Source organism: Triticum urartu, chromosome 3A, assembly GCF_056163025.1.
Source record: "Triticum urartu cultivar PI428250 chromosome 3A, HENAU_Tu73, whole genome shotgun sequence".
NCBI lineage: Eukaryota > Viridiplantae > Streptophyta > Magnoliopsida > Poales > Poaceae > Triticum > Triticum urartu.
Genome location: NC_141875.1, coordinates 698488734 through 698514740, shown reverse-complemented (window position 1 = coordinate 698514740; position 26007 = coordinate 698488734). Strand labels below are relative to the sequence as shown.

The 26007-nt window shown below is 48.4% G+C and overlaps 2 protein-coding genes and 1 pseudogene across 2 annotated transcripts; all 3 read right to left on the bottom strand.

Moving 5' to 3' along the window:
* Positions 1-3342: 3342 nt before the first annotated feature.
* Positions 3343-4313, bottom strand: LOC125527405 (putative glutathione S-transferase). The gene is made up of 2 exons (XM_048691913.2): positions 3933-4313; positions 3343-3836 (listed from the first exon to the last, which is right to left on the bottom strand). Exons 1-2 carry the CDS (start codon positions 4245-4247, stop codon positions 3459-3461), a joined length of 693 nt encoding a protein of 230 aa, XP_048547870.1. The 5' UTR covers positions 4248-4313; the 3' UTR covers positions 3343-3458.
* Positions 4314-5227: 914 nt separating this feature from the next.
* Positions 5228-6436, bottom strand: LOC125527406 (glutathione S-transferase U8-like). The gene is made up of 2 exons (XM_048691914.2): positions 6052-6436; positions 5228-5738 (listed from the first exon to the last, which is right to left on the bottom strand). Exons 1-2 carry the CDS (start codon positions 6367-6369, stop codon positions 5367-5369), a joined length of 690 nt encoding a protein of 229 aa, XP_048547871.2. The 5' UTR covers positions 6370-6436; the 3' UTR covers positions 5228-5366.
* An 18153-nt stretch (positions 6437-24589) lies between these two features.
* LOC147981788 (uncharacterized) lies at positions 24590-25729 on the bottom strand (annotated as a pseudogene).
* Positions 25730-26007: the final 278 nt, after the last annotated feature.

Genomic DNA, 26007 nt, shown 5'->3' with positions numbered 1-26007 from the left:
TTGGTTTGAAAATCTGACGTGATTGGGATCCTATGCCAAGATTCATGCAAACGAATCTGGCAGATAGAAGGCGTTCTTGGAACCACCCCTCGGTTGACGTACGCCAGATAAGATTTCCATTTTTAGCATATTTTCAAACAACTATTTCTATTTCTGATGTACACATGAGAATCGTCTGTTCAGACTTTAGCATCAGTGGAAACACTTGTTCGTTGTCCGTTTTCCTCCCACACCAAGTGCCTCTCTGTTTAAAAGGATTTCATAGGATTTTTTGACGATCATTCTTAATTAGTGGGCATTTGATTTATTGGATTGAATCACACAGTACTTTTTTCTAAGGAATCATTTGTAATACTACATTCCATTGGATATCTGAAATCCACTCAACTACTTGAAAATAAATTCTTTTGTTTTTCCGGTGATGCAATCAAACAGACTCAAATACTACAGTACTCCAATGGGCATGAAATTCCAATCCAGTATTTTTCATATTCATGTGCTTTAAGCAATCTTGTGAATCAAGGAGGCCCTTGAGTGTGTCCACATAGTGCAGGTCACCATGTCTTCCTTTCGCCCTTCATTTGTACTCTAAGACCCTCCATGTTATTGAATCCGTTAATGTTATCACCTTTAAGAAAAAGGGTCCCCCCCCTCCCCCCCGCTTTGTATTCCAAAGCAACCAACCAATACATTCAAGGATAGGTGCTGGGGCGGAAGCAACACAATCACACCCAAAAGAAACGAAAGAGAAACAGCAAAAGAAAAGAAAAGAATGCCGACAACGGCAGATCGACGGAAACGAAGAAGCTTCACGATCACTGCGCCTACCGAGGATCTCCCACCAAGCTCCAAGGCTCCGAAGCACCGGTACCAATCAGCACCTCCAAGAAGGACCGCGACGAAGACGACGCTGCTGCCAAGGGTTTCCCCCGGTACCCGACGAGGCGAGAGGAAGGGTCGCCCCCGACGCCCTCCAGGAAGGTCCGGCGACACCCACCGGCGTCGCCGCGTCGGTGTCGGACAGGCCGACAGGGGTTTCCCCCGATCCCAACCTTCACCTCGGGTGCTCCAGAGCCTGCCACCAAACGGACCACCATCTTGCGCCACCATGGTCAAGAAGCCTCCACGCCGTCTCACCACGGCACCACGAGGTGAGGTCTGCACAAATGTTATCACCTTTCTATCCCCTTCTCTTCCTCCCCAAGCCGTTTGGCGGCACGAGCTCCATCAAGAAGCATCCAAACTGGCCTTATCTTCATGAGTAATAGTACGGCTACTAGGGGTGGCCAAAAGGGTCAACCTGCATTACGATCTTGGTTGTACCGGATTCTATTCCAAATTTTCTTTTCTTGAGCAAGTCTGTTACGACAGGGCTAGACTCGAATCTAGGGCTAGGCAAGAGTTTTTTTTTAGCCTGAAACCGTAGAACAATCGTTCTATGGTATTTTCATTAATATATCAAAAAGTACAAAAGTACAAAAAAGATAAAATACAATCATCCAATGCCCGACTTAGGAAACATGATACACATGGACGAATAAAAGTATTCTAGCCCTGGTCCATAAACTGAATCACCCAGTCCCGGAGGCCCAAAGTCCTTCCTTGAGATAGAATTTCCAGGTATTGAAATGTGGGGCTGCTGATCTGAAGATCTTTTCATTTCTGACTGACCATATACTCCAACAGCTCATGATGATGATGATGATGTCCATAGCTATATCTGAAGGTAGTGAGGATATGGTTAAGGTGGCTTCATCATGAAATGATATACCTCTTCTCCTGTCTTGGATGAGATAGTTCCAGCAGCTAGATGCAAAAGGACAGTCCCGAAAGAGGTGAAGAGAAGTTTCTTCTGTTTTGTCAGCACAGAGCACACAATTATAATCATCCAGATGCATATGCTTGCGATGTAACAAGTTCCTGTTGTTGACCCTATCATGATATAACATCCAGAAGAAGATTTTGTGTCGAAGCCGGCAAGAAGTGTTCCAGAGCAGCTTGAAAATGTTGTGAGTCTAAGAAAAGCAATAGTCATGGGTATAAGGAAGTATCCCGAATTTCCAGTGAGCATAATCATTTTTCTCTGCCTAATGGCTCCCATTCGCTAGATTACAAAAAAAAGATCATTATCCCGACCTTCCAGTGAGCATAATCATTTTTCTCTGCTGCCAGCTATTCTCGGGATCCTGGTGATCCTTGTCCAATGCAAGTGAAGGACACCAGTGAAACCCTACCTTGGCTAGTACTTGCGTCGTGCCGCCTTTGGCAGAACTTTTTTTAGGGTTAACATGGCCACTTTATTGCTCAATAATCATAGGTAAAATAAAAATATATCCCACAACCGCAACAAGCAAACGTAGCCACCACTCTCAAGAAAGAGAGAGCACACTTCGTTAGATAATGTTCTTTTGGCATACGCCACTCCTCCCCCCTAATGGCCTCACCTCCTGAAAAGCTCTATTGGGTTTGTGTGCTCTCGAATTGGGTTGTCACTCCTGCAAACTCTGATTTTAGCCAGTCCGTGTGCGGAACGAAATGATTGATTGTCTGATGGGCTAGGTGCTTCAAAGCCCACACTGGAACTTGCAGAAATTTGATATTGACTGAACACTCCTGAACTCATTCTCCTTTACTGAAATAGATAGAAAGCTAGAATTGCCAAAACAAAGGCGTTTGAAATATTTTCAATGTTTCAATCACTTTTTGTATACGAAATTGCTTTGCATATGACCCTTTTATGCCTGGCCCGCATACAATTTTGATCCAACATTCCTTGTTCAAGTAGCAATTTCAAAAACTTTGGGCTTGACTGAACACTTTAAAACTTATTGTCCTTCTCCCACATAGATTAGAAAACCAGAATTGCAAAAACAAAGGCGTTTGAAAAAAGATAGTGTTTGATTCACTTTCTTTAATAGTGTTTCAATCACCTTTTGCTAATTTTAATCATTTATGTGAAACTCGGTAATAACATTTTTGAAATTTCAATCACTTATCGAACTTTCAGTCTTTTTGTGTTAATTATTTGTTTTGTCTTAGTTGTAATTGCCCTTTTTGCACAATTGCACTTTTATTTTGTAAAAATCATGATTTTTTTTGCCCAATTGCACCATAACAAAGCGCAAAATAAATTGTGACTGTACAAAATAAAAGCATTGCCCAATTGCACCAGAACAAAGCGCATACATTCGAAAACAAAAAACAAAGCGCATGTACACTGCTAACCATAAAGTGAACGAAACTATTCGCCAAAAAATTCAATGATAACTTAAAATATTCAGGCGCCAGCGTTTTAGCAATTTCGTATACTGACAATAATTTGCCATAAATTGCGTGCCAACAAATACTAATATGAATTTTATTTCAGTACGCTCCATAGGCAACACACACATAATAGACAAATCATACAGTTCGTAATCTGACGCCTGCTGTGTTGATCGATGCCCCAAACTGACAAACTACGCCCGCCCCACCATCGCGTTGACGGCGAGCTTGATTCGGTCCTTCTTCCCGGCGAAGTGTGCGGCGAGCTGCTCCCTCGGCGGTAGGCACGCCGCGACGATCGCATCGGAGGTGTAGTCCTCCGCCCACCGGCGCAGTGCGGCGAACTCGCCGGCGCCCACAAGGCTCGCCCCGGCCACCTCCTCGATCACGCCCAGCAGGTGCGCCAGCCCGCAGGCCGCCAGGTCCAGGTACCCAACGGAGTCGCCGGCGAAGAACCGCTTCCCCTGCAGCCGCGCCTCCAACAGCGCCAGATTCTCCTTGGTGTCCCTCACGAAGCCTTCCCGCGCCTCCCCGTCGTCCAGCCACACCGCCATCCAGAACGGCCTCGAGCACTGCATGTACATAGGCAAGGTCGATCCGCCATGAATGGCCGGCCATGTCACGTACCGTACCTGAAGAAACTGAGTGACTTGAGAAGAAAATCATACCTTTTGCTCGATGAACTGGGCCCAGAAGCGAGCCATGGCCCTCTCGTAGGGATCGACTGGGAGGAGCGGCGGGCCGTCGAAGGCCTCATCCACATATTCGACGATGAGGAGGGACTCTAAGACGGCCGGCCGGTCACCGTGTAGGAGCACCGGCACCGTCTTGTGGATGGGGTTGTGCTTCAGCAGCAGCTCACTCTTGTTGTTGAGGTCTTCAAGGATGAGCTCGAACGGGACGCCCTTGAGGCGCAGGGCCACCTCGGCGCGGTGGACGAACGGGCTGCCGAAGGCGCCCATGAGCTTCACTGGTTCCACCATTGCCGATAAGCCTGCTAGGGGTCCTAGACTAGTTTGGAGGTCGATAGTTATAGGGGTAAATGGGACCTGATTGATCCAAATGGTGCTCCAATAAAGATCGGATAACATGCAATTCTTTTTGGTTGTTTTGCTTAGTCAACTATCTTATCAGTCAAAAGGAGAAAGATTAAAAAGATTAGTGTCATTGAAATCCGGTCGATGCTCGCTGTGTCATTGATGCAGCTGCAGATCAGACAACCGATTTGGTTTACCTAGACAATATATTAGATTGCAGTGGGCAGATCAAACAGGAGATAATATAATCTAGCAAAACGATGGTGACTTTGTTTGGGACTATGCTTCGGTGCCTTAAGGCACCTGCCTTTGTGTTTATGACATGTGGGCCCCACAGGTGGCTGGCCATATGTCAGTGACCCAAACGCAGGTGCCTTTAAGGCACCGAAGCTGCGTCAATGACATACGTATCAATTAATGTAGTGGTACTATTGTGTACGTTTCCAAGCGAGCAATGGCATCCGAACTTCCAAAGTCAAAGTTTCTTGATCGACATAGAAAGTAGATCGTGGATTTTTTTTTTTGATTTTTTTGTTAGCTATGGATTTTTTATTTGCTGACATAGAAGTATGAACAATTTTGTGAGAGCGGCTATGATTCATCAATCTATAAATGGTTATTTCTCGGTTAACAGCTGACAGCAGTCAGGTATAAATGGTTATTTATAGGTTATGATACCGATGCCACACAGTACTTTCTTCATTTTCGTATACAAGGCCACCTTGTTTTTCTGTCAAATTGAAACTTGATATTTTAGTCAAAAATATATGAGTTATATGACATCAAGAATATATCATCGAAAAGTTCTTTCAAATGTGCATCCAATGATTGACATTTTGTGGCATATAATTCGCATTTTGATGGTCAAATTTAGACATGAAAATGTGTAGTAGCCTTGTATATTGAGATGGAGGGAAGTATTATGCTGAAGAAAGCTCTCACTTTATTAATCCCGGTTTAGCAGAAACCATAGAAGTGTGCTACAGTGCAAGGGGAAAAAAGGATAAGATCACGGGAAATTAAGAGGTACAAAACACAAAAGACGAATTAAAGTGGACAACTTCACTACTGTGGTGTCGCCATTGCCATTGATCGAAACATCTCCTTGCACCCAGAGAACATGGCGACAAGCTCACCCCTCTCCAGCAAGCATGTCTTCACATCCTCATCACTAACATACCGTCTAGCCCAATGGCAAAGGGCCGGGAACTCCTCGTCGGTGACCACGGTCACTCCGGAGATCTTCTCCATGACTCCAAGCCAGTGTGCCAGTACACTAGCTGCTATGTCCACGAGCCCGATGGAGTCACCACTGAAGAAACTCTTCTCCCCGAGGTGCTCCTCTAGCAACGCAAGGCTCCCCTTTGCCTCCACCACGGACCGTCTCTGTGCCTCGCTAGGTTCCATCCACAGCGCCACCCACAACGGCTTCATGCACTGCATATTTAATCAACATATTGTTTCAGATCGCCCATGGGTTGCGCAACATTGCAAGCAAGTATAATAGAGTGTGCAGAAATGGTTTCATGTTTTTTTTGCGGCATAAATATCTAAGACGCTATGGTTCATTTCAGATATTTCTGATGCTTCAAAAGAATAATAACTAAAAAACTGTTCTGCATAGTGCAGTACACATGTGCTCTAGGCTTGCAAAGTTCAAATGTATTTCTTTTCTTGAGGAAAAAAAATCTGCGCACGGATCTCAAGTTCTCAACACAACTATGGTGCTCGTTTACAGCTTTGCGTATACCTTTTCGTCGATGAAGTGAGCCCAGAACCGGGCGGTGGCGCGGGCGTAGGGGTCGGTGGGGAGGAGGGGCCGCCCGGCGAAGGCCTCATCCACGTACTCGATAATTACGAGCGACTCGCTGATGGCTGGTCTATCGCCGTGGAGGAGCACGGGGACCTTCTTGTGGATGGGGCTGTGAGTGAGCAGCAGTTGGCTCTTGTTGTGAAGGTCTTCGACGACGAGCTCGTACGGCACTCGCTTCAGACGCAGGGCCACCTCCACGCGGTGGCTGAACGTACTGCCGAAGGAGCTGATGAGCTTCACGGGCGGCTCACCCATTCTTCTTGCTTGAAAGCGAGCTCTTCAATGGTGTGGTGCTGTGGCGTGTGTGCTTGTGTGTTGTCTGGAAATTTAAGTAGGATACTGATGCTTCTCCTGGAAGATTGAGCTCTGCACAATTCGACATTGTTTTTTACCTTCTATAGAGTCTGTCTTGTCTGTATGGGACCAAGAGTACTCAGCTATTACTTATTAGTGCTGCATCTTGAAGTTTGGAGTTCAAACAAACTTATCTTGCCCTCGGCCCGACATACTTGTGATTTTGTACGTGGCTGAAAGAATCCCTAGATTGAAGTTCCCATTCATCGACGAAGCTCGGAAGAGGTGAAATTGTTTTTGTTACATTGATCGGTCAGGATAGGAACCAAATGTTGGATCTGAAAATCTGGTTCAAACGAGGGTTATAGCTACACTGATGCGGACATAGCTATCATAAAAACGTCTGTGAATATTTCACGGCGAATAAAAGACTAGGTACTTTTGTTCTTGGTGCATGTGATTTAACTAATAAGAAGTTGATACTGCCTTCATGTTATGATCTGCTTGTACTCAGGAACAAAGGTGCTGAAGAGAGGACAAGAGAAGATTACAAGGATTTAGATGCATGCACACAATCAACAGAGGCATACATATTGCATGCTACGTGCTCAATGTTCCAAATACAAGACAAGAGAAAGAGGACCGGGCTTAATGGACTAGAGCCACGTACACACCAGCCCATCTCAGCCCATCTCATTAATTAATAATGAAGGGATTCGGTCACCTTGTGGGCTGGCTGGTGATTCCTTCGACCGTACGTACCTGTCCATATTGGACACGACTGCGCGCAGTACCGACCGTCAACGGCGGCGCCATTTACAATAAATTCTTAGCCTTTGTTAGGGTTTAGACTGGGGGTTTTGTTTAGAGAAATTTAGCTATATTGCTACTTTTATTTGTCTTCGCTCGTAGCGGCCAGTGCGACCGTCAAGACATCCTATCGGAACCCCGTCTTCTGAGATTAATCCCATCTAGCATATTCGCAATTTTGAGATTGCTTGGCTATTATTTTCTTGCATGTTCTTCGATTTGCTTGCAGGAAAAATCCTTCATGGATAGGTCGATCGCGCCATTGGCTCGATCGATAACGCCGTGGAGTTGGTTCAGCGATTGCCATGGATATCAGTCGTGTACGATTCTTCCTGTACGGTTGGTAGCCGGATCGTGAGGGTCAAGTCCCACCCAAAATTGTAGTTATCTCCCTCTCATCGAAAGATCGGGCCCCAGTTCACATCATACACCCTAACGACACTCCCACATGTTCAACAGTTATATAGCTGCAAAACCATTTCGATATAGTCTGTATGAATACAAAAAATAATTAATCAAATTGTAGCAAATTATTAAAGAACTTTGGGCGGTAAAGAGTATCAGTGATTCAGCCGTAACCAAAGCTACCTCTGTTCCACCAATATTTACCTCTAGTGGTAAGTAAAACCCTGTTTAAAACTAGGTCTGTGGCGATTAAATCCGATCCAGTCTCTAATAAAAATTAAATCAGTTGAACATGCCACGTTGGAATTCACTCTCTGCAGCATATATATGTGGTACAGTGGTAGAGAACAACAAAGGACGATGCACGGAAATTCAATTCACTTAAATTTAGTTTAAATAAATAAACTTAGTCTGGGATTAGCAGAATGTTGCCGGAAATTTCGAGATTGCAGAATTTCCAACAGGAATCTGAAATAGTTGAAACTAAGGATGTCAAGGGCCTCAGTGCCAAAGACAGCAGGGCCTCGACTACGTAGTTCGTAGTCTTGGTGGATAGGAGCGCTAGGGTTTTTGCCTGGCTGCTCAATAGCGCGGAAGGAGAGGATAGGAGTAGAGAAAGAGGTAGGAGATAATAACTTTATTGCTTGCCCTCAAAGGATGCTGATTATACGATATATAAAGGCCCCATGAGCTGCTAACAAACTAGAAACCTATGCCTAACAAACTACTCCTTTATTCTAGGAACTAATGTATAAGGACCACACTAGTAGAAAACAGGGCTTTGGTCCAGGTCGGGTCAGCCCATTAGTCCCGGTTCAGTCTAGAACCGGGACCAATGTGGGCATTGGTCCCGGTTCGTGAGCCCAGGGGACCGGCCGGGCCACATGGGCCATTGGTCCCGGTTCATCTGGACCTTTTGGTCCCGGTTGGTGGGATGAACCGGGACCAATGGGCCTCGCTCCTGGCCCACAACCATTGGTCCCGGTTGGTGGCTTGAACCGGGACCAAAGGCTCCCCTTTAGTCCCGGCTCATGTCACCAACCGGGACCAATGAGGTGCCTATATATACCCCCTCGCGCAAGAGCAGAGCACAGTGCTCTGTTTTTTCTGGCCGAGGGGGAGAGGGCTTTGTGGTGCTCTAGCTCACCTCCTACGCACATGAGGTGTTCGATGGAATGCCCGAGCCACACTACTTAAGCTTTCTCCTCTCGAAGCTCGACCTCCAAGCTCCATTTTCCTCGAGATTTGTCTAGATTTAGCGGTCCGTCACGCCCCGTCCCCGTCTTCACCGCCGTCGATCACCCGCGCCGATCTCATCACCGACACTACCGTGGTGAGCCTCTTGTTCTTATCTTCTTTCTGAAAGGAAAAATATTCTTACTTGTATGTTTAGATAGATACTTGTATCATTTTCTTACATTTATTATTGCATCTTATATAGTGCGATGATTTTGGTATCCGCCCCCGTCGGCCCTCATCCTGTCTATGATTCGGATGTGGTATGTATATTATCTTTATAACTATTGGTTCATTTATTGTTTATGAAAATTATGCCGACCAACGTGACATACATTTTATTTATCTAGGATGTATGTGAATCGGAAATGCCAACCAACCCTATTGTCGAGAGGTTAAATTTAGTTGAAGAAGAAAACAATTTGTTGAAGGAAAAAATAAAAAAATTGAGGAGGAGAAGATGATATTGGAGTTGCATGTTGCGGATGTCGTCGATGATCACAAGATCAAGATGGATGCAATGCGCTTGAAGATTAGAAAGATTAGAAAATATGCCATTCATACCGAGGCTTGGTATCATTATGCCGTTGGATCAATTGTTACCTTGGTTGCGATTATGATCGCATTTGTTTTCGCATTGAAATGTTTTTTACATAGTTTCAATGTATGGTTTAATTAATTAGATGCTCTAGAGAGCTATATGTTGTTAGATGAGAACTATGTATGCACTTTGGTTTTAATGTGATGATGAACTTCTATTAATTTGGACACTTAATTATATATAATGCACGCAGATGAACCGGCAATGGATGTACGATGACAGACACACCCGCGAGTACATTAAGGGCGTGCATGAGTTTCTCGATGCGGCTGAGGCAAACAAGCAGAATGGTTTTATGTGTTGTCCATGCACTGAATGTGGGAATACGAGGTCTTACTCTAACCGGAAAATCCTTCACTCCCACCTGCTTTACAAGGGTTTCATGCCACACTATAATGTTTGGACGAGGCACGAAGAAATAGGGGTTATGATGGAAGACGGCGAAGAAGAAGACTACGATGACAACTATGTGCCCCCTGAATACGATGATGCTGCAACGGGGGGAGCTGGTGAAGATCAAGAGGAACCAGACGATGTGCCCAATGATGCTGCAACGGGTGAAGCTGCTGAAGATCAAGAGGAACTAGACGATGTGCCCGATGATGATGATCTCCGCCGGGTCATTGTCGATGCAAGGACGCAATGCATTAGTCAAAAGGACAAGCTGAAGTTCGATCGCATGTTAGAGGATCACAAAAAAGGGTTATACCCCAATTGCGAAGATGGCAACACAAAGCTCGGTACCGTACTGGAATTGCTGCAGTGGAAGGAAGAGAATGTTGTGGCTGACAACGAATTTGAGAAGCTACTGAAAATATTGAAGGAGAAGCTTCCAAAGGATAATGAATTGCCCGACAGTATATACGCAGCAAAGAAGGTCGTATGCCCTCTAGGATTGGAGGTAGAGAAGATACATGCATGACCTAATGACTGCATCCTCTACCGTGGTGCATACAAGGATCTGAACGCATGCCCGGTATGCGGTGCATTGCGGTATAAGATCAGACGAGATGACCCTGGTGATGTTGACGGCGAGCCCCCCAGGAAGAGGGTTCCTGTGAAGGTGATGTGGTATGCTCCTATAATACCACGGTTGAAACGTCTGTTCAAAAACGAAGAGCATGCCAAGTTGATGCGATGGCACAGTGAGAACCGAAAGAAAGATGGGAAGTTGAGAGCACCCGCTGACGGGTCGCAGTGGAGAAAAATCGAGAGAAAGTAATGGGATGAGTTTGCAAAGGACCCAAGGAATGTATGGTTTGCTTTAAGCGCGGATGGCATTAATCCTTTCGGGGAGCAGAGCAGCAATCACAGCACCTGGCCCGTGACTCTATGTATATATAACCTTCCTCCTTGGATGTGCATGAAGCGGAAGTTCATTATGATGCCAGTTCTCATACAAGGCCCTAAGAAACCCGGCAACGAAATTGATGTGTATCTAAGGCCATTAGTTGAAGACCTTTTATAGCCGTGGAATGAAAACGGTGTACGTACGTGGGATGAGCACAGACAGGAGGAATTTAACCTTAAGGCGTTGCTGTTCGTGACCATCAACGATTGGCCCGCTCTCAGTAACCTTTCAGGACAGACAAACAAAGGGTACCACACATGCACGCACTGTTTAGATGACACTGAAAGTATATACCTGGATAAATGCAGGAAGAATGTGTACCTGGGCCATCGTCGATTTCTTCCGACCAACCATCAATGTCGAAAGAAAGGCAAGCATTTCAAAGGCGAGGCAGATCACCGGAAGAAGCCCGCCATGCGCACCGGTGATCACGTGCTTGCTATGGTCAATGATTTACACTACGTAATCTTTGAAAAGGGTCTCGGTGGACTAGCTGTTCCAAATGACGCTGAGGGACACACACCCATGTGGAAGAAGAAATCTATATTTTGGGACCTACCCTACTGGAAAGACCTAGAGGTCCGCTCCTCAATCGACGTGATGCACGTGACGAAGAACCTTTGCGTGAACCTGCTAGGCTTCTTGGGCATGTATGGGAAGACAAAAGATACACCTGAGGCACGGGAGGACCTGCAACGTTTGCACGAAAAAGACGGCATGCCTCCGAAGCAGTATAAAGGTCCTGCCAGCTACGCTCTTACGAAAGAAGAGAAAGAAATCTTCTTTGAATGCCTGCTCAGTATGAATGTCACGGCTCAGAAGAAGGGAATAATAAATATGCCAGAGAAAAAGTTTCAGAACCTAAAGTCTCATGACTGCCACATGATTATGACGCAACTGCTTGCGGTTGCATTGAGGGGGCTTCTACCGAAAAACGTCCGATTAGCTATTGTGAAGCTATGTGCATTCCTCAATGCAATCTCTCAGAAGGTGATCGATCCAGAAATCGTATCAAGGTTAAGGAGTGATGTGGCGCAATGTCTTGTCAGTTTCGAGCTGGTGTTCCCACCATCCTTCTTCAATATCATGACGCACGTCCTAGTTCATCTAGTCGACGAGATTGTCATCCTAGGGCCCGTATTTCTACACAATATGTTCCCCTTTGAGAGGTTCATGGGAGTCCTAAAGAAATATGTCCGTAATCGCGCTAGGCCAGAAGGAAGCATCTCCATGGGCCATCAAACAGAGGATGTTATCGGGTTTTGTGTTGACTTCATTCCTGGCCTTAACAAGATAGGTCTCCCTAAATCGCGGTATGAGGGGAGACTGAGTGGAAAAGGCACTCTTGGAAGAGACTCAATAATATGCAGGGACGGATATTCTTGGTCTCAAGCACACTACACAGTTCTACAGAACTCTACCTTGGTGACCCCGTATGTCGATGAACACAAGAACAGTCTGCGCTCCAAACACCCGGAGCAATGCGACGACTGGATTACATGTGAACACATCGGGACTTTCAGCAGTTGGTTGGAAACACGTCTCAGAGGTGACAACACTGTTTGTGATGAGTTGTACTTGTTGTCCAGGGGACCATCTTTGACTGTATTGACTTACAAAGGATACGAGATAAATGGGAATACATTTTACATGATCGCCCAAGATCAAAAGAGCACCAACCAAAACAACGGTGTCCGCTTTGATGCAGCAACCGAGAGCGGAAAGGATACATATTATGGTTACATAGTGGACATATGGGAACTTGACTACGGACCTAATTTTAAGGTCCCTTTGTTTAAGTGCAAATGGGTCAATCTGTTAGGCGTCGGGGTACAGGTAGACCCACAGTACGGAATGACAACAGTGGATATGAAAAATCTTGGGTACACTGACGAACCGTTCGTCCTAGCCAATGATGTGGCATAGGTTATCTATGTGAAGGACATGTCTACCAAACCGAGAAAAAGAAAAGATAAGGAAGCGAATACATCATACGATGAGCCAAAGCGCCATATAGTACTTTCTGGAAAAAGAGACATCCTGGGAGTGGACGGCAAGACAGACATGTCTAAAGATTATGAAAAGTTTCATGAAATTCCTCCCTTCAATGTCAAGGCTGACCCAAGCATCCTAATAAACAATGAAGATTATCCATGGTTACGGCGCAATAAGCAAATGACACAAGCGAAGAAAAAGTGAAGACTTTCTCCCGCAACTTTGCAACACACGAATATGCTACCATTGTCCGTTTTGTACATGCACATGCTATGTGGGTGAAATTATGATACCATCCTAACTTTCAACTTTTTCAGAGTTCATTTGAAATGCTTTCATGTCTTATGGTTCGGCCCTCGTAATACCATGACCATTAGTCCCTGGCCCATGCCAACTTTTAACTTTCAACTTTCAACTTTCTAAAACTAATGGCACTAACAGAAACTTTCAACTTTCATCTATTCTCATTTTTTAGTAAGTTAATCACAAACTTGTGATTCAAACAATTTTCAAAGAATTCAAATTTTAACTATTCAAATTTGAAAACTAATGGCACTAACAGAAAGTTTATAATTTTTCTAAAACTAATGGCACTAACAGAAAGTTTATAATTTTGCTGACCTAAAATCAAAAAGAATTAAAAAATAAAGCAAAAACAAAAGGAAATAAATAATGCAGAAAACAATACAAAAAAACTGGAAAAAAATTAAAAATAGCAACAATAAGTATTTTGTTGTAAGTAGAAACAAAATAAAATAAAGAAAGAAACAAAGAAAACAAAAAACAAAAAAGTGTTTTCAAATTTGAAAAAATGGCACTAACAGATAGTTTATAATTTTTCTAAAACTAAAAGCAAAAAGAATTAAAAACTAAAGCAAAAAAAAGAGAAAATAAATAATGCAGAAAACAAAACAAAAAATTGGAAAAAAAATAAAAATAGCAAAAATAAGTATTTTGTTGTTAGTAGAAACAAAATAAAATAAATAAAGCAACAAAGAAAACAAAAAACAAAAAAGTGTTTTCAAATTTGAAAACTAATGGCAATAACAGAAAGTTTATAATTTTTTCTAAAACTAAAAGCAAAAAGAATTAAAAAATAAAGCAAAAAACAAAAGAAAATAAATAATGCAAAAAACAAAACAAAAAATGGAAAAAAAAATATTTTTATAGTAAAGTTAATCACAAACTTGTGATTCACACAAATTTCAAAGAATTCAAATTTTAACTATTCAAATTTGAAAAGTAATGGCACTAACAGAAAGTTTATTATTTTTCTGACCTAAAAGCAAAAAGAATTAAAAAATAAAGCAAAAAACAAAAGGAAATAAATAATGCAAAAAAAAACAAAAAACTGGAAAAAATAAAAAAATTGCCACCTATTGGGCCACCACGGCCTGAATACGACTAGAAACCCAACATGGGCAGGATTCAGGCCCGCAGAAGGCCCAATAGGCCCACAGGCAAAGCAGTGTCAGATTAGGCCCATAGGCCTGCAGTTCAGAGGAGTTCGAGAGGGAGGAGGCAGCAGAGCTTATAAACAGGTGTTGGGCGCTGTCAACTAGCGAGGTGGGACTAAACTCCCACCACCACGCCGCTGTGCAAGGCCATTGGTCCCGGTTGGTGGCATGAACCGGGACCAATGCCCACCTTTGGTACCGGTTCGTGGCACCAACCGGTACCAATGCCCCCCTTTAGTCCCGGTTGGAGCCAGCAACCGGGACCAAAGGCCGCCGCTTCCCGCCCTTTGGGCTGTTGAAAATTGGCCTTTGGTGCCGGTTGGTGGCACCAACCGGGACTAAAGAGGGGCATTAGTCCCGGTTGGTTTCATGAACCGGGACTAGTGCTCTGGCTATATAAGCCAAGACTTGTGAAATTCTCGATTCAGTTCGATCCATCTCCTCGTCCTCTCCTCTGACGACGCCGCCAGGCTGCTCCTCGTCCTCGTCGCCACCGAGCCCTCTGGACCACGTCATCACCTCCCTGAGCCCGCGCCGTCCTCGTCGCCGGCATCCCTGAGCCCGCCGCCCTCGTCCCCGTCGCCGCGTGCCTCCCCGAGCCCGCCTCCTTGTCCCCGTCACCGCGTGCTGCCCTGAGGCTGCCGTCCCCGTCACCGCGTGCCGCCTCGAGCCCTCCGTCCTCGTCGCCGGACTCCAGCCGTCGCCGCCCCCCTCAAAGTGAGCCCCCCTCTCAAGTGCCACTCTTGCGCCCGAGCGCCCCTTGCTCCGCCCCTGCTCCATGGTCGCCGCCGGCCCCGATGCATTGAAGAGCAGAAGGAGAGGAGAAGTAGAGGAGAGGAGAAGTGGAGCAGCAGCAACGCACTGTCCACTTTTCTGAATTTTTTGGAATTTCTGAATTTTTTTGTCCATATAGAAGGTGTTTGATGAGATGCTAGATGTTTTTTTTCATATGATGTTTTTTTTCATATATGTATTCATTTTTTATTTAGGTCGTTAATTAGTAGATATCGATTTTAGGTTAGTGTAGAGGAAAAAGTAAAATAAGGAAAAGGAAGAAAAGAGGAAGAAGGAAGAAGGAAGAAGAAGAAGAAGAAAAGGAAGGAGTGGAAAAAGGAAAATAAGAAGAGGAAGACTTCTTTTTTCTTCATGGATATATGCTAAAGAAAACGAGGGGGGTGATAGATGATGATGAGGAGTCGAGAGTGGGACGAGAGGTCGAGAGGTGTCGAGGGGAGAAAAAAAATGTTATCAGGGACGAGGGTCGTCGAGGGGTCGAGAGAGCGACGAGGGGTCGAGAGAACTAAATAAGAAGAAGAAGAGGAGAGGAAGAAGAGGATAAATAAATAAGAAGAAGAAAAAATAAGAAAAAGAAGAGGAGAAGAAGAGAGGAATAGTGGAGAAGAAGAGAAAATAGAATATATTCTATTTTTTCTTCTTCTCCACTATTCCTTTCTTCTTCTCCTCTTTTTTTTCTTCTTTTTTTTCTTCGATCTTCTCCTCTAGGATTTCAGGGTCGAGGGTTCGAGGGGTCAAGGGTCGAGGGTTTCAGGGTCGAGGGTTTGAGGGTTCTATAGGGTCGAGGGTCGAGGGTTCCAGGGTCGTCTAGGGGTCGAGGGTTCCAGGGTCGTCGAGGGTTCGAGGGGTCGAGAGAGGTTTCCTAGTGTCAAAGTATTGAAGAAATCCATGCCTTCATCATTAGCCGGAAGTAACCAGGGCATGTTGGTACGAAGTTCTGCAAAGTTGTTCTGGAATGGAGTCCCGGATAGGATAATCCGCCTTTTGGTACGAATTCAGCAAAGGCCTTCCAAATAGCGATATTCGGAAGGCTCTTGCTAAACTTTGTACCAAAAAGCGAATTATCCTATCTGGGACTCCGGTCCAGAACAACTTTGAAGAGCTTTGTACCATCATGCACATGTTACTTTCGCCTAATGATGAAGACATGGTTTTGTTGAATCCTTTGACACTACGCAACCTCCCGACCCCTCGGCGATGCTCTCGAACATGAGAGGAAGAAGAGGATCGCCGAGGGGTCGAGGGTTCCAGGGTCGTCGAGGGTTCGAGGGGTCGAGGATCGCCGAGGGGTCGAGAGAGGTTTCCTAGTGTCAAAGTATTGAAGAAATCCATGCCTTCATCATTAGCCGGAAGTAACCAGGACATGTTGGTATGAAGTTCTGCAAAGTTGTTCTGGAATGGAGTCCCGGATAGGATAATCCGCCTTTTGGTACGAATTCAGCAAAGGCCTTCCAATTAGCGATATTCGGAAGGCTCTTGCTGAACTTTGTACCAAAAAGCGAATTATCCTATCTGGGACTCCGTTCCAGAACAACTTTGAAGAGCTTCGTACCATCATGCACATGTTACTTTCGCCTAATGATGAAGACATGGTTTTGTTGAATCCTTTGACACTACGCAACCTCCCGACCCCTCGGCGATGCTCCCGAACATGAGAGGAAGAAGAGGATAAAAAGAGAAGATGAAGAAGAAAAAAAAGAGGAGAAGAAAGAATAGAGGAGTTCTTCTCCTCTATTCTTTCTTCTCCTCTTTTTTTCTTCTTCTTCCTCTTTTTTTTATCGGGAACAAGGGTCGTCGAGGGACATAGATGTAGTGTCGTCGTTGTCGATATATACCCCATCCCGATAGCTTACTATGATTAGGTAGCTAGTTCTACGTTTGGCACTAATATATCCATCTGTCATGTTTGAATAATAATTGCCATGTTGTAAATATTTGTAGAAACTATGGACACCGCCCTAGACGAAGCAAAAGAAGCGTTGTTGAGGAACATAATCGCAGAAGGAAGTGATGCCGTCTCGTTGTTTCTCAACGACACCGATGGTCTGGAAGGAGAGGGTGAACAAGCTGGGTACGGTGACCTAATGCCTATGCAAGAAGAAGAACATGAGGACGGCTCCGGTGACCCAATGCCGGTGCAAGAAGGAGACCGTGATGACGGCTCCGGTGACCGAACCGAGTCCGGCCAGGTATATATATTAGTTAAGCCTGTGCTGACTAGCTGATTGATGCATTCATTGTTTTGGTATGTACACATATTAATTAAGTCTTTATTCTTTTTTCTAGCCCTCCGGATCAAGCACAACTTCGGTAAAGAGACGAGGCCCGAAGAAAAAGTTGAGCTCGGATGAAAAGTTTGGGATCATAGCAATCGCGCCCGATGGCCAACCGATTGAACCCCTCCGGACAAAGAGCGCATTTGTTGCTCAGTGCGGGGTTCTGGTTAGAGACAAGATCCCGATAAGCATCCAGCAATGGTTTAAGCCGGCTACAGAAGACCCTGAGGTGTCTTATGTCAATGATATGCAGAAAAATGATCTTTGGACTGAGCTGAAGTCAAATTTCACCCTACCGCCAGAGGATAATCCAGAGAACCCAATAAAAGAGAAATTAATCAAGTCTTTTGCTCTTAAGAGGATGGCAGAACTATTCAGGAGGTGGAAGAAAGAGCTGAATAAGTTTGTCGAAAATAATGAGACACCAGAATTCAAGGGCAGATATGAGAAGATCAGAGATCACTGGCCCGCATTTTTGGCCCACAAGACATCGGAAAAGAGTAAGAAGATGTCGGCGACAAACAAGCAAAATGCTGCGAAGAAGATGCTTCACCATCGCACGGGGTCAGGTGGCTACCTCGTAGCCCGGCCTAAGTGGGCCAAGACTAAGAATGATCTGGTTCATAAAGGGATCGAACCAGAGACAATTAGCTGGCCAGACCATTGCCGGACTTGGTTCTTCGGGGCTGGCAAAACCTTGGACCCTGTAACAGGGAAGTGCATTTGGACAAACGATCAAATGGACATACCAGTCAGTAAGCTTAAGCAGTATATCGAAGCAGCGCAGCAAGGGAAGTTCTTTCCAGACAGAGAGAACGACGAGCTCACAATGGCCCTCGGGAATCCTGAGCACCCTGGACGGACACGAGGCACGCCAGGCTCCATTCCGTGGAAGGTTGGGTTTTCGGACGCAGGCGGTTACAAATCCCATGAGAGGAGGAAAAAAGTGCAGTAGACCCAAATGCAGGCGCTGCAAGCAAGGGTAGACGCGATAGAGGAACGAGAAACAAATCGCAGCAAACGTACTGCCGAAGCCTCCCCCAAAGCTACCCCGCCATCTCAGCACAGAAGCAGCGTGGCTTCCACCGAGCTGCTTCAGCCGGAGCATGCCTTGATGGCTCCTGCCAGCTATCCCGTGGATGCTATGACGGAGTCTCAAAATTGCCACCTTATGACGCAATGGATGAATTTGAAGGTCAAGGCGGCTGTTGGCTCTGTTTATCCTACTGAACCCGGTGCAACTTTTCACTGCCGGCCGATTCCAGAAGGATATGCTAGGGTGATGGTGGATGAAATAACGGAGGGATTTGAGGACCTCCAGCTTGACCACCCTACCGGTGAAGGGGAGACTCGGCTGGGGTCTGCTCTGAAGACTCCATGCCTATGGCGGAAGGAGCTCATCAACCTTCCGAACTGGACGCCTCCGCCTCCTCCTCCTTCTCCGACAAGTCAGGGGACTCCGCCTCCTCCACCGCCTCCTCCAGCGAGTGACGATCAGGGCCCTCGGCCGGCTCCTTCTCCGGCGCGTGGCGGCACTCCGCCTCCTTCTCCGCCTGCGCCGACGCGCCCGAGCAGCCAGCCTCCTCCTTCTCCGCCTCGTCAGCAAGGGCGGAAGAGACCTGCCGCCGCTCCAGCTGCTTCGGCGCGTCGTAGTCCTTCTCCTCCGCCTCGTAAGCAAGTAAAGAAGACAACCGCTTTGTCTGCTCGGTCGGCGTCTAGCAGTACAACCAGAGGCGGGAGGACATACAGATTCGGTCCTTCTCTGAAGACTCCAGAGAAGTTACCATATGAGAGGACACCGGAGGAGAACGCCGAGATCGCGCGAACCGAAGTGGATGACTGGTTTCAAGGGTTGAGAGCAAAGAGACATCCACCTCCGGAGGAGAAGGTAGATCCGGTGAAAGTGAAGCGCACTCTGGCTGCCCTGGCAAAACCACCCAAGTCTCCGCCGAAAGGCAACTATGAGCGCATTATTGCAAAGACATGGGCCGAAGCGGAGCGGTCAGGAAGTACAGTCAGTGATCAAAGGCTGAAAGAACGACGAGCAACTGGGAAACAAATTGCCCAGCTCGGCGAACAAGCGAAGCAATCGTGCCCCCCCCCTCAAGGTGCCTAGCGACATCGCCGATCCGAGGATGGAACCCGGTTATGGCAATGTTGACGATTACCTGCCCGACGATGTACATTATGATACCATGGAGGTGCAGATACACAGATACGAGTACGGGAAGCCTCTCGTCAAAGATGAAAAATCTTTAACAACGATGATGCGAAGATTACATGATTGGTACTTGAAAATCTGCAGAGAGTCTGGGGGGAGGAGTACTTTGTATGTGAGAGTTAAACCGGAGCATGACCTCGTTGGAATTGAACTGTTGCCTATTCCATTTGAGGAGTTCTATCAGTTTTTTAATCAATTGGCCCTCGATAAAACAACGATCACCTGCTACTGTCTGTAAGTACTACTACTTCTGTCATTAAGTCTCTCTATATAGCTCATCTCTTTCATTGCATGTATTTATAATTATCCTCACTATATTATGCAGAATGAAGATCGCCGAATTGAAGAAAGACAAGTCGGTGATATTGGCTTTGTTAACACATATCTCACAGATGCAACTGAGGTTGAACATCGCCCCGGAGATACCGAGGCCAACTTGCTACGATCATTCAAAAAAAATGAAAACAAAGATATAATACTCTTTCCTTACAACTTCAAGTGAGTGTTACTGTCTTGTGCATATTCGGTTTCCCTTATATATTAGTCCAGGTTATAGTAATGTAATTGATGAGTTATGCATGCGTGTGCAGTTTCCAATATATTCTCCTAGAGATTAGGCTTGAGCAGGGAGTAGTAACCGTCTTGGACTCTAAACGAAAAGATCCCCAGGAGTATGCGGACATGACTGAAATCCTCAAGAAGTAAGTTAAATCGATCATTATCCACCATATTAGCAACTTTGTTCATTTCCTGATATCAAGTAATTGTTTTCTTTGTCCAGCAGGGTTTGGAGAAAATTCACCAGAAAAGTTCCGGGACTGCCGAAGGAGCTGGAATTTAGACACCCGAAAGTAAGTACTATAGTAGCATGTTCCGCGCATCTCCTAGTGATTCAAGCGCTAGTTTCATCAATACCATTTAGCATTCTTGCTTATCAGTTTGATTGACCTCTATTTCTTGTAAAGTGGTTGTGGCAGGAAAAAGGGAATGATTTCTATGGATACTACGTCTGCGAGTCCATCCGCCACACGACCTGTGAGCGGGGCGGGTACTCTGACGAACAATATGAAGTACGTAAATAACAACATTCACAATTTTATTTTATTAACATCATTTGTATTGAGTTTCATTCATTCATATATATATATATATATGTATTGACCCCCTTCTTCAAATTAGATGTTTCGGAAGTGGGATGAACTCCTAGCACCAGCTCGCATGCGAGCAATTCAAGAGGAATTGGCGGCATTCTTTCTTGACCAAGTGATCGCTGAAGACGGAGAATACTATGTGGACCATGAGTCCGTATGATTATATTTGTAAGAGATAATTATTGTATATATGTAGCCGGTAGTGTCGGATAGATATACGAGAACTTGTTGTTCGACCAATCTCTCGGAGAAGGAGAGGTGGTCGATATCACTTCTCTCTGTATGCATATATGTTCATGACGATCTTCTGTTTCCTTCGTTTGCTTACTAGCTAACTAGCGTGTCTAGTCCTCTCTATACGTATGTATAGTACGTAGCGTCGAGCAAGCACGGACGTAAGAGAGGACACTTCTCTCTATTAATTATAGCTAGCTAACACAATATATGAAACACCTAAATTAACCCCCCAAAACCCCCAAACCCCCCCTTTCCAAAAAGAAAACCAAAAACCCCAGCCACAGAAATGCTGACGCGTGCTAGCTGACACGTGACACCAACCGGGACCAAAGGGTCTCCTGCCTGGGCTCTGCGCACTGCCCACGTGGAGGCCCATCAGTCCCGGTTCTGGATTGAACCGGGACTAAAGGGTTGGGGCATTAGTACCGACACTTTAGTCCCGGTTCAGGAACCGGGACTAAAGGCCCTTACGAACCGGGACTATAGGCCCTTTTTCTACCAGTGCCAGGACTCCTGCCGAGCCTACGCCTCACCTGTTGCGGCCGGCGGCTGTCGCTCCTGGCCGCGTGGCCCACGCCTGTAGGCAGTGCCCCACATGACATCTCTCCCCCCCTCGACGAGCAGCTCGTCCTCGAGCTGAAAAGCGGGGTAGCGCTCGACGAAACTGTCAAGATCCTCCCATGTAGCTGATGATGTTGCTTCACCCTTCCAGTGGACGAGTAGCTGGCGAACGCCGCGTGCTAGTCGTGCACGAGTCATGCGCTCCGGTTCTGGAACAGCCACCCCGTTGTGGATCGGAGGCAAACCCGGTGGTGCAGTTGGAGGCGTGCCGAAGAACTTCTTGAGGAGGCCCACGTGGAACACGTCATGGAGGCGTGAGCGTGCCGGAAGCTCCAGGCGGTAGGCCACGTCGTTGACGACCTCTGAAATGCGGTACGGCCCATAGAAGCGTGGCTTGAGCTTGCCCTTGGTTGGCAAGTTGAGAGAGGACGCGGCGCGCTGGCGAAGACGAAGCCAGACCCAATCGCCCACGTCATGCCGAATGTCCCGATGGCGTCTGTCGTAGTAGGACTTGTAGACCGCTTGTGCCTGCTGTAGACGATAGCGGATGTCTACGAGTAACTCGTCGCGCTCCGCCATGCTCCTAGCTACTGCGGCCACCCGCGTGTCGCCCGGCTCGTAAGAGCGAATAGTGGGAGGGTCACGACCATACACAAGCTTGAACGGAGTTTCTTGGGTCACTGTCTGGTAGGCGGTGTTGTAAATGTACTCGGCCCAGGGAAGCCACCGGAGCCACTGCCTGGGACGATCCCCGGTGAGACAGCGGAGGTACATCACAATGATCTTGTTGGCAGCCTCCGTTTGGCCATCTTACTGGGGATGAAACGCTGACGTCATGTGCAGCTTTGTCCCGGTGAGGCGCATGAGCTCTCGCCAAAAAGCCAAGGTAAAGACGGGGTCGCGGTCAGAGACCATGGATTGCGGGACGCCATGGAGACGCACAATCTCGGCGAAGAACACCTGCGCCACTGATTCCGCCGTGTACGGGTGGGCCAGCGCCACAAAGTGGCAGTACTTGCTGAAGCGATTCACCACGGTGAGGATGACAGACTTCCCGCCCACGCGAGGGAGCGCTTCCACGAAATCGATGCCAATGTCAGTCCACACGGCCGTGGGCACCGGCAGCGGCAGTAGCAGACCGGCTGGGTGCAAGTGCTCGGACTTGTACCGCTGACAAGTACCACAGGCGCGGACATACTCCTGCACCGTCTTGCGAAGGTTAGGTGCGTGCAAGTCGCGGCGGAGATGATGCAGCGTGCGCAGGATGCCTTTGTGCCCGTCGTCGTGCACTGCGGTGAGAAGCTCCTGGAGTAGTGGAGACGTTGGCGGGATGTAGAGGCGGCCGTTGAAAGTGACGAGGCCGTCGGAGAGCGACCACGGCAGCTGCCGAGCGCCTGTCGTGATATCCTCGCGCAGCGTGACGAGCGCTGGGTCGGTGGACGAAGCTTGCCGTAGGCGATCGATGAAGTCGAAGTGAGGACCAGATATAGCCATGACCCCCGTCTCTTCCGTGTCGTGGCGGGAAAGGGCATCCACCACCGTGTTTGTACTGCCGGCCTTGTACTCCACGGTGAAGTCGAACCCCAGTAGTTTGCCGACCCAATGGTGCTGCGGAATGGTTGCCAAGCGCTGGTCAAGGAGGAATTTGAGGCTGTAGTGGTCAGTTTTTACCACAAATTGGCGCCCCCAGAGGTACGGTCTCCAATGGCGAATAGCGAGCACCAGGCCGATGAGTTCCCGTTCATAGGCCGCCGGGGAACGGTGACGAGGCGCGGCCGGCCGGCTAAAGAAAGCCACCGGGTGCTGATCCTGGAGAAGGACGGCCCCGAAACCGTATGTAGATGCGTCACACTCGACGATGAACGGCCGTGTGAAATCCGGCAACGCGAGTACAGGAGCCGTGGTGACCGCCGTCTTGAGGGCGGTAAAAGCTGCTGCCGCGTCCGGCGACCAGGAGAAGCCGTCCTTGCGAAGCAGGGCCATCGGGGGCGCGGCGACCACGCCAAACTCCTTGACAAACTTGCGGTAGTACCCCGCAAGACCGAGAAACCCCCGGACCGCGCGCGCTGAGCGAGGCTGCGGCCAGTCGGCCACGGCCTGCACCTTTTCCGGATCCATGGCCACTCCGGCCGCGGAGATGGTGTGACCCAGGTAGGAGATCGACTCGACGGCGAACAAGCATTTGGACCTCTTGACGAAGAGCCGGTGCTGGTGCAGGACGGTGAAGACGGTGCGCACATGGCGAAGATGATCGGCCCACGTCTCGCTGAATATGAGGATTTCGTCGAAGAAGACGAGCACGAAACGACGCAGGTACGGCCGTAGTAGGTCGTTCATGAGTGCCTGGAACGTCGCCGGCGCATTGCAGAGGCCGAACGGCATGACCAGGAACTCGTAGAGGCTGTCGTGGGTGCGGAAGGCGGTCTTGGGGATGTCCTCCGCACGCATCCGCACCTGATGGTAGCCGGAGCGCAAGTCGAGCTTGGTGAAGAAACGAGCGCGCCGGAGCTCGTCAAGGAGTTCGTCTACCACCGGAATTGGAAACGCATTCTTGACGGTGATGGCGTTCAGAGCGCGGTAGTCGATGCAAAAGCGCCAGGACCCGTCGGGCTTGCGGACCAGCAGGACCGGCGAGGAGAATGCCGAACAGCTCACTCGGATGATGCCTTGGGTGAGCATGGCGGCGCACTGACGCTCCAGCTCGTCCTTGTGCACGGCTGGGTAGCGGTATGGCCTGACGGCTACAGGGCCGGAACCGGGCAGCAGGGTGATGCCGTGGTCGCGGCCGCGGGGTGGTGGCATGCCGGATAGTTCGGCGAAGATGCCCTCGAACTCGGCGATGATGGCGTCGAGGAAGTCGCGGCCACTGCATGATTTCAGGACGGGCCCGGCCGGTCCCGCAAGGCCGCGCCAGCACACCTGATGGTCCTCCCGCCAGAACGTCATGGAGAGGGCGCGGAAATCCCACAAGATCAGTCCAAGCGTTGCAAGCCATTGCGTGCCGAGGACGACGTCGTAGCCTGCGAGCGGAAGGGCACGGCACGGTACGCGCCCTGGCACGGAACGCGCTCGCCGTTGGCCACCATCACGCATGTCTTCTCGGGGGTAGGGGTGGCAATGTGGCGCGGGGGGCCGCCTCCTCGGCGATGAAGTTGTGGGTGGAGCCGGAATCGATCAGGGCGAGGAGGGAGACTCCCCCAAGGGTGATATGCATCTGCATGGTCTCGCTCATGCGGACGCCGGCGATTGCATGGAGCGAGATGTGAGGGCCGGCCGGCGAGCCATCATCGGTGGCGGAGGCCGTGTCGTCGTCGTCGTTGTTTGGCGCCAGGTCGAGGAGAAAGATGCGCTGGCACACGCGGTTGTGGCCCCTGCCAAACTTCTCATTGCAATTAAAGCAGAGGCCCAGGCGATGGAGTTCCTCCATCTCCGCCTATGAGAGGCGCTTGATTGGGCGCCCTTCCGGCAGAACAGGTGCCTGCGGGGGTGTGGCTGGTGGTGCCGGTGCGGGGAGTGCGAGGCGTGGTCCGGGCGTCGGCAGGATGCCCTTCTGCTGAGAACGAACCGGGGGCGCGGGGGCGAGCGCGCACTGGTCGCGCAGCTCCAACTTGCGGGCGAGACTCATGGCGACAGCGGGGGATTGCGGGTTGTGGATCTCCACGTCGAGGCTAAGGGGTGGCTGGAGGCCCGCGTTGAAGATCTGAACTTTCTGTGTGTCCGACAAGTAGCCTGCCCGGGGAAGGAGCGCCTCAAACCGCTCCTGGAAGTCGACGACGGACGTCGTGCGCTTGCACGCCATCAGTTCGCCCAGCGGGTTAGTGCGCAGGGGCGGCCCGAAGCGGAGGTTGAGCAGCTCGGAGAAGCGGCGCCACGGCGGAGTGCCCTCGTCACGCTGGACCTGCATGTACCACAGCTGGACAGAACCCTCGAGATTGTATGACGCCATCCAGACTTTCTCCTCCTCGGCGATCCGTTGTTGATGGAAGGACTCGCATCTGTTGAGGAAAGGGAGCAGGTCGGACTTGCCGTCGAACTTGGGGAAGTCCATCTTCTGAAACCGCGGGGGTTGATCGTTGTGGTGCTGTCCGTCGTGGCCGACATCGGCGCCTGACGAGGAGGCCGACTTCTCCTTCTCCAGGGCTGCCACGGACGTCTGCAGGGACGTCACGGTAGCAGTCAGGGCCTCGATCATCGTGGCCAAATCAGCGGTGGTGGGTTCCGTCATGGCTGAAGAAACCGAGGCGGCGCCGGATGGCGGCAATGGATGTGGGCTGGGCGGCGGGTGCAGCGTGGAAGCAGACAAGGAACGCCTGGAGCCTGATACCAAGTTGTCAAGGGTCTCAGTGCCCAGGACAGCAGGGCCTCGACTACGTAGTTCATAGTCTCGGTGGATAGGAGCGCTAAGGTTTTTGCATGGCTGCTCAATGGCGCGGAAGGAGAGGATAGGAGTAGAGAAAGAGGTATTTGATAATAACTTTATTGCTTGCCCTCAAAGGGTGCTGA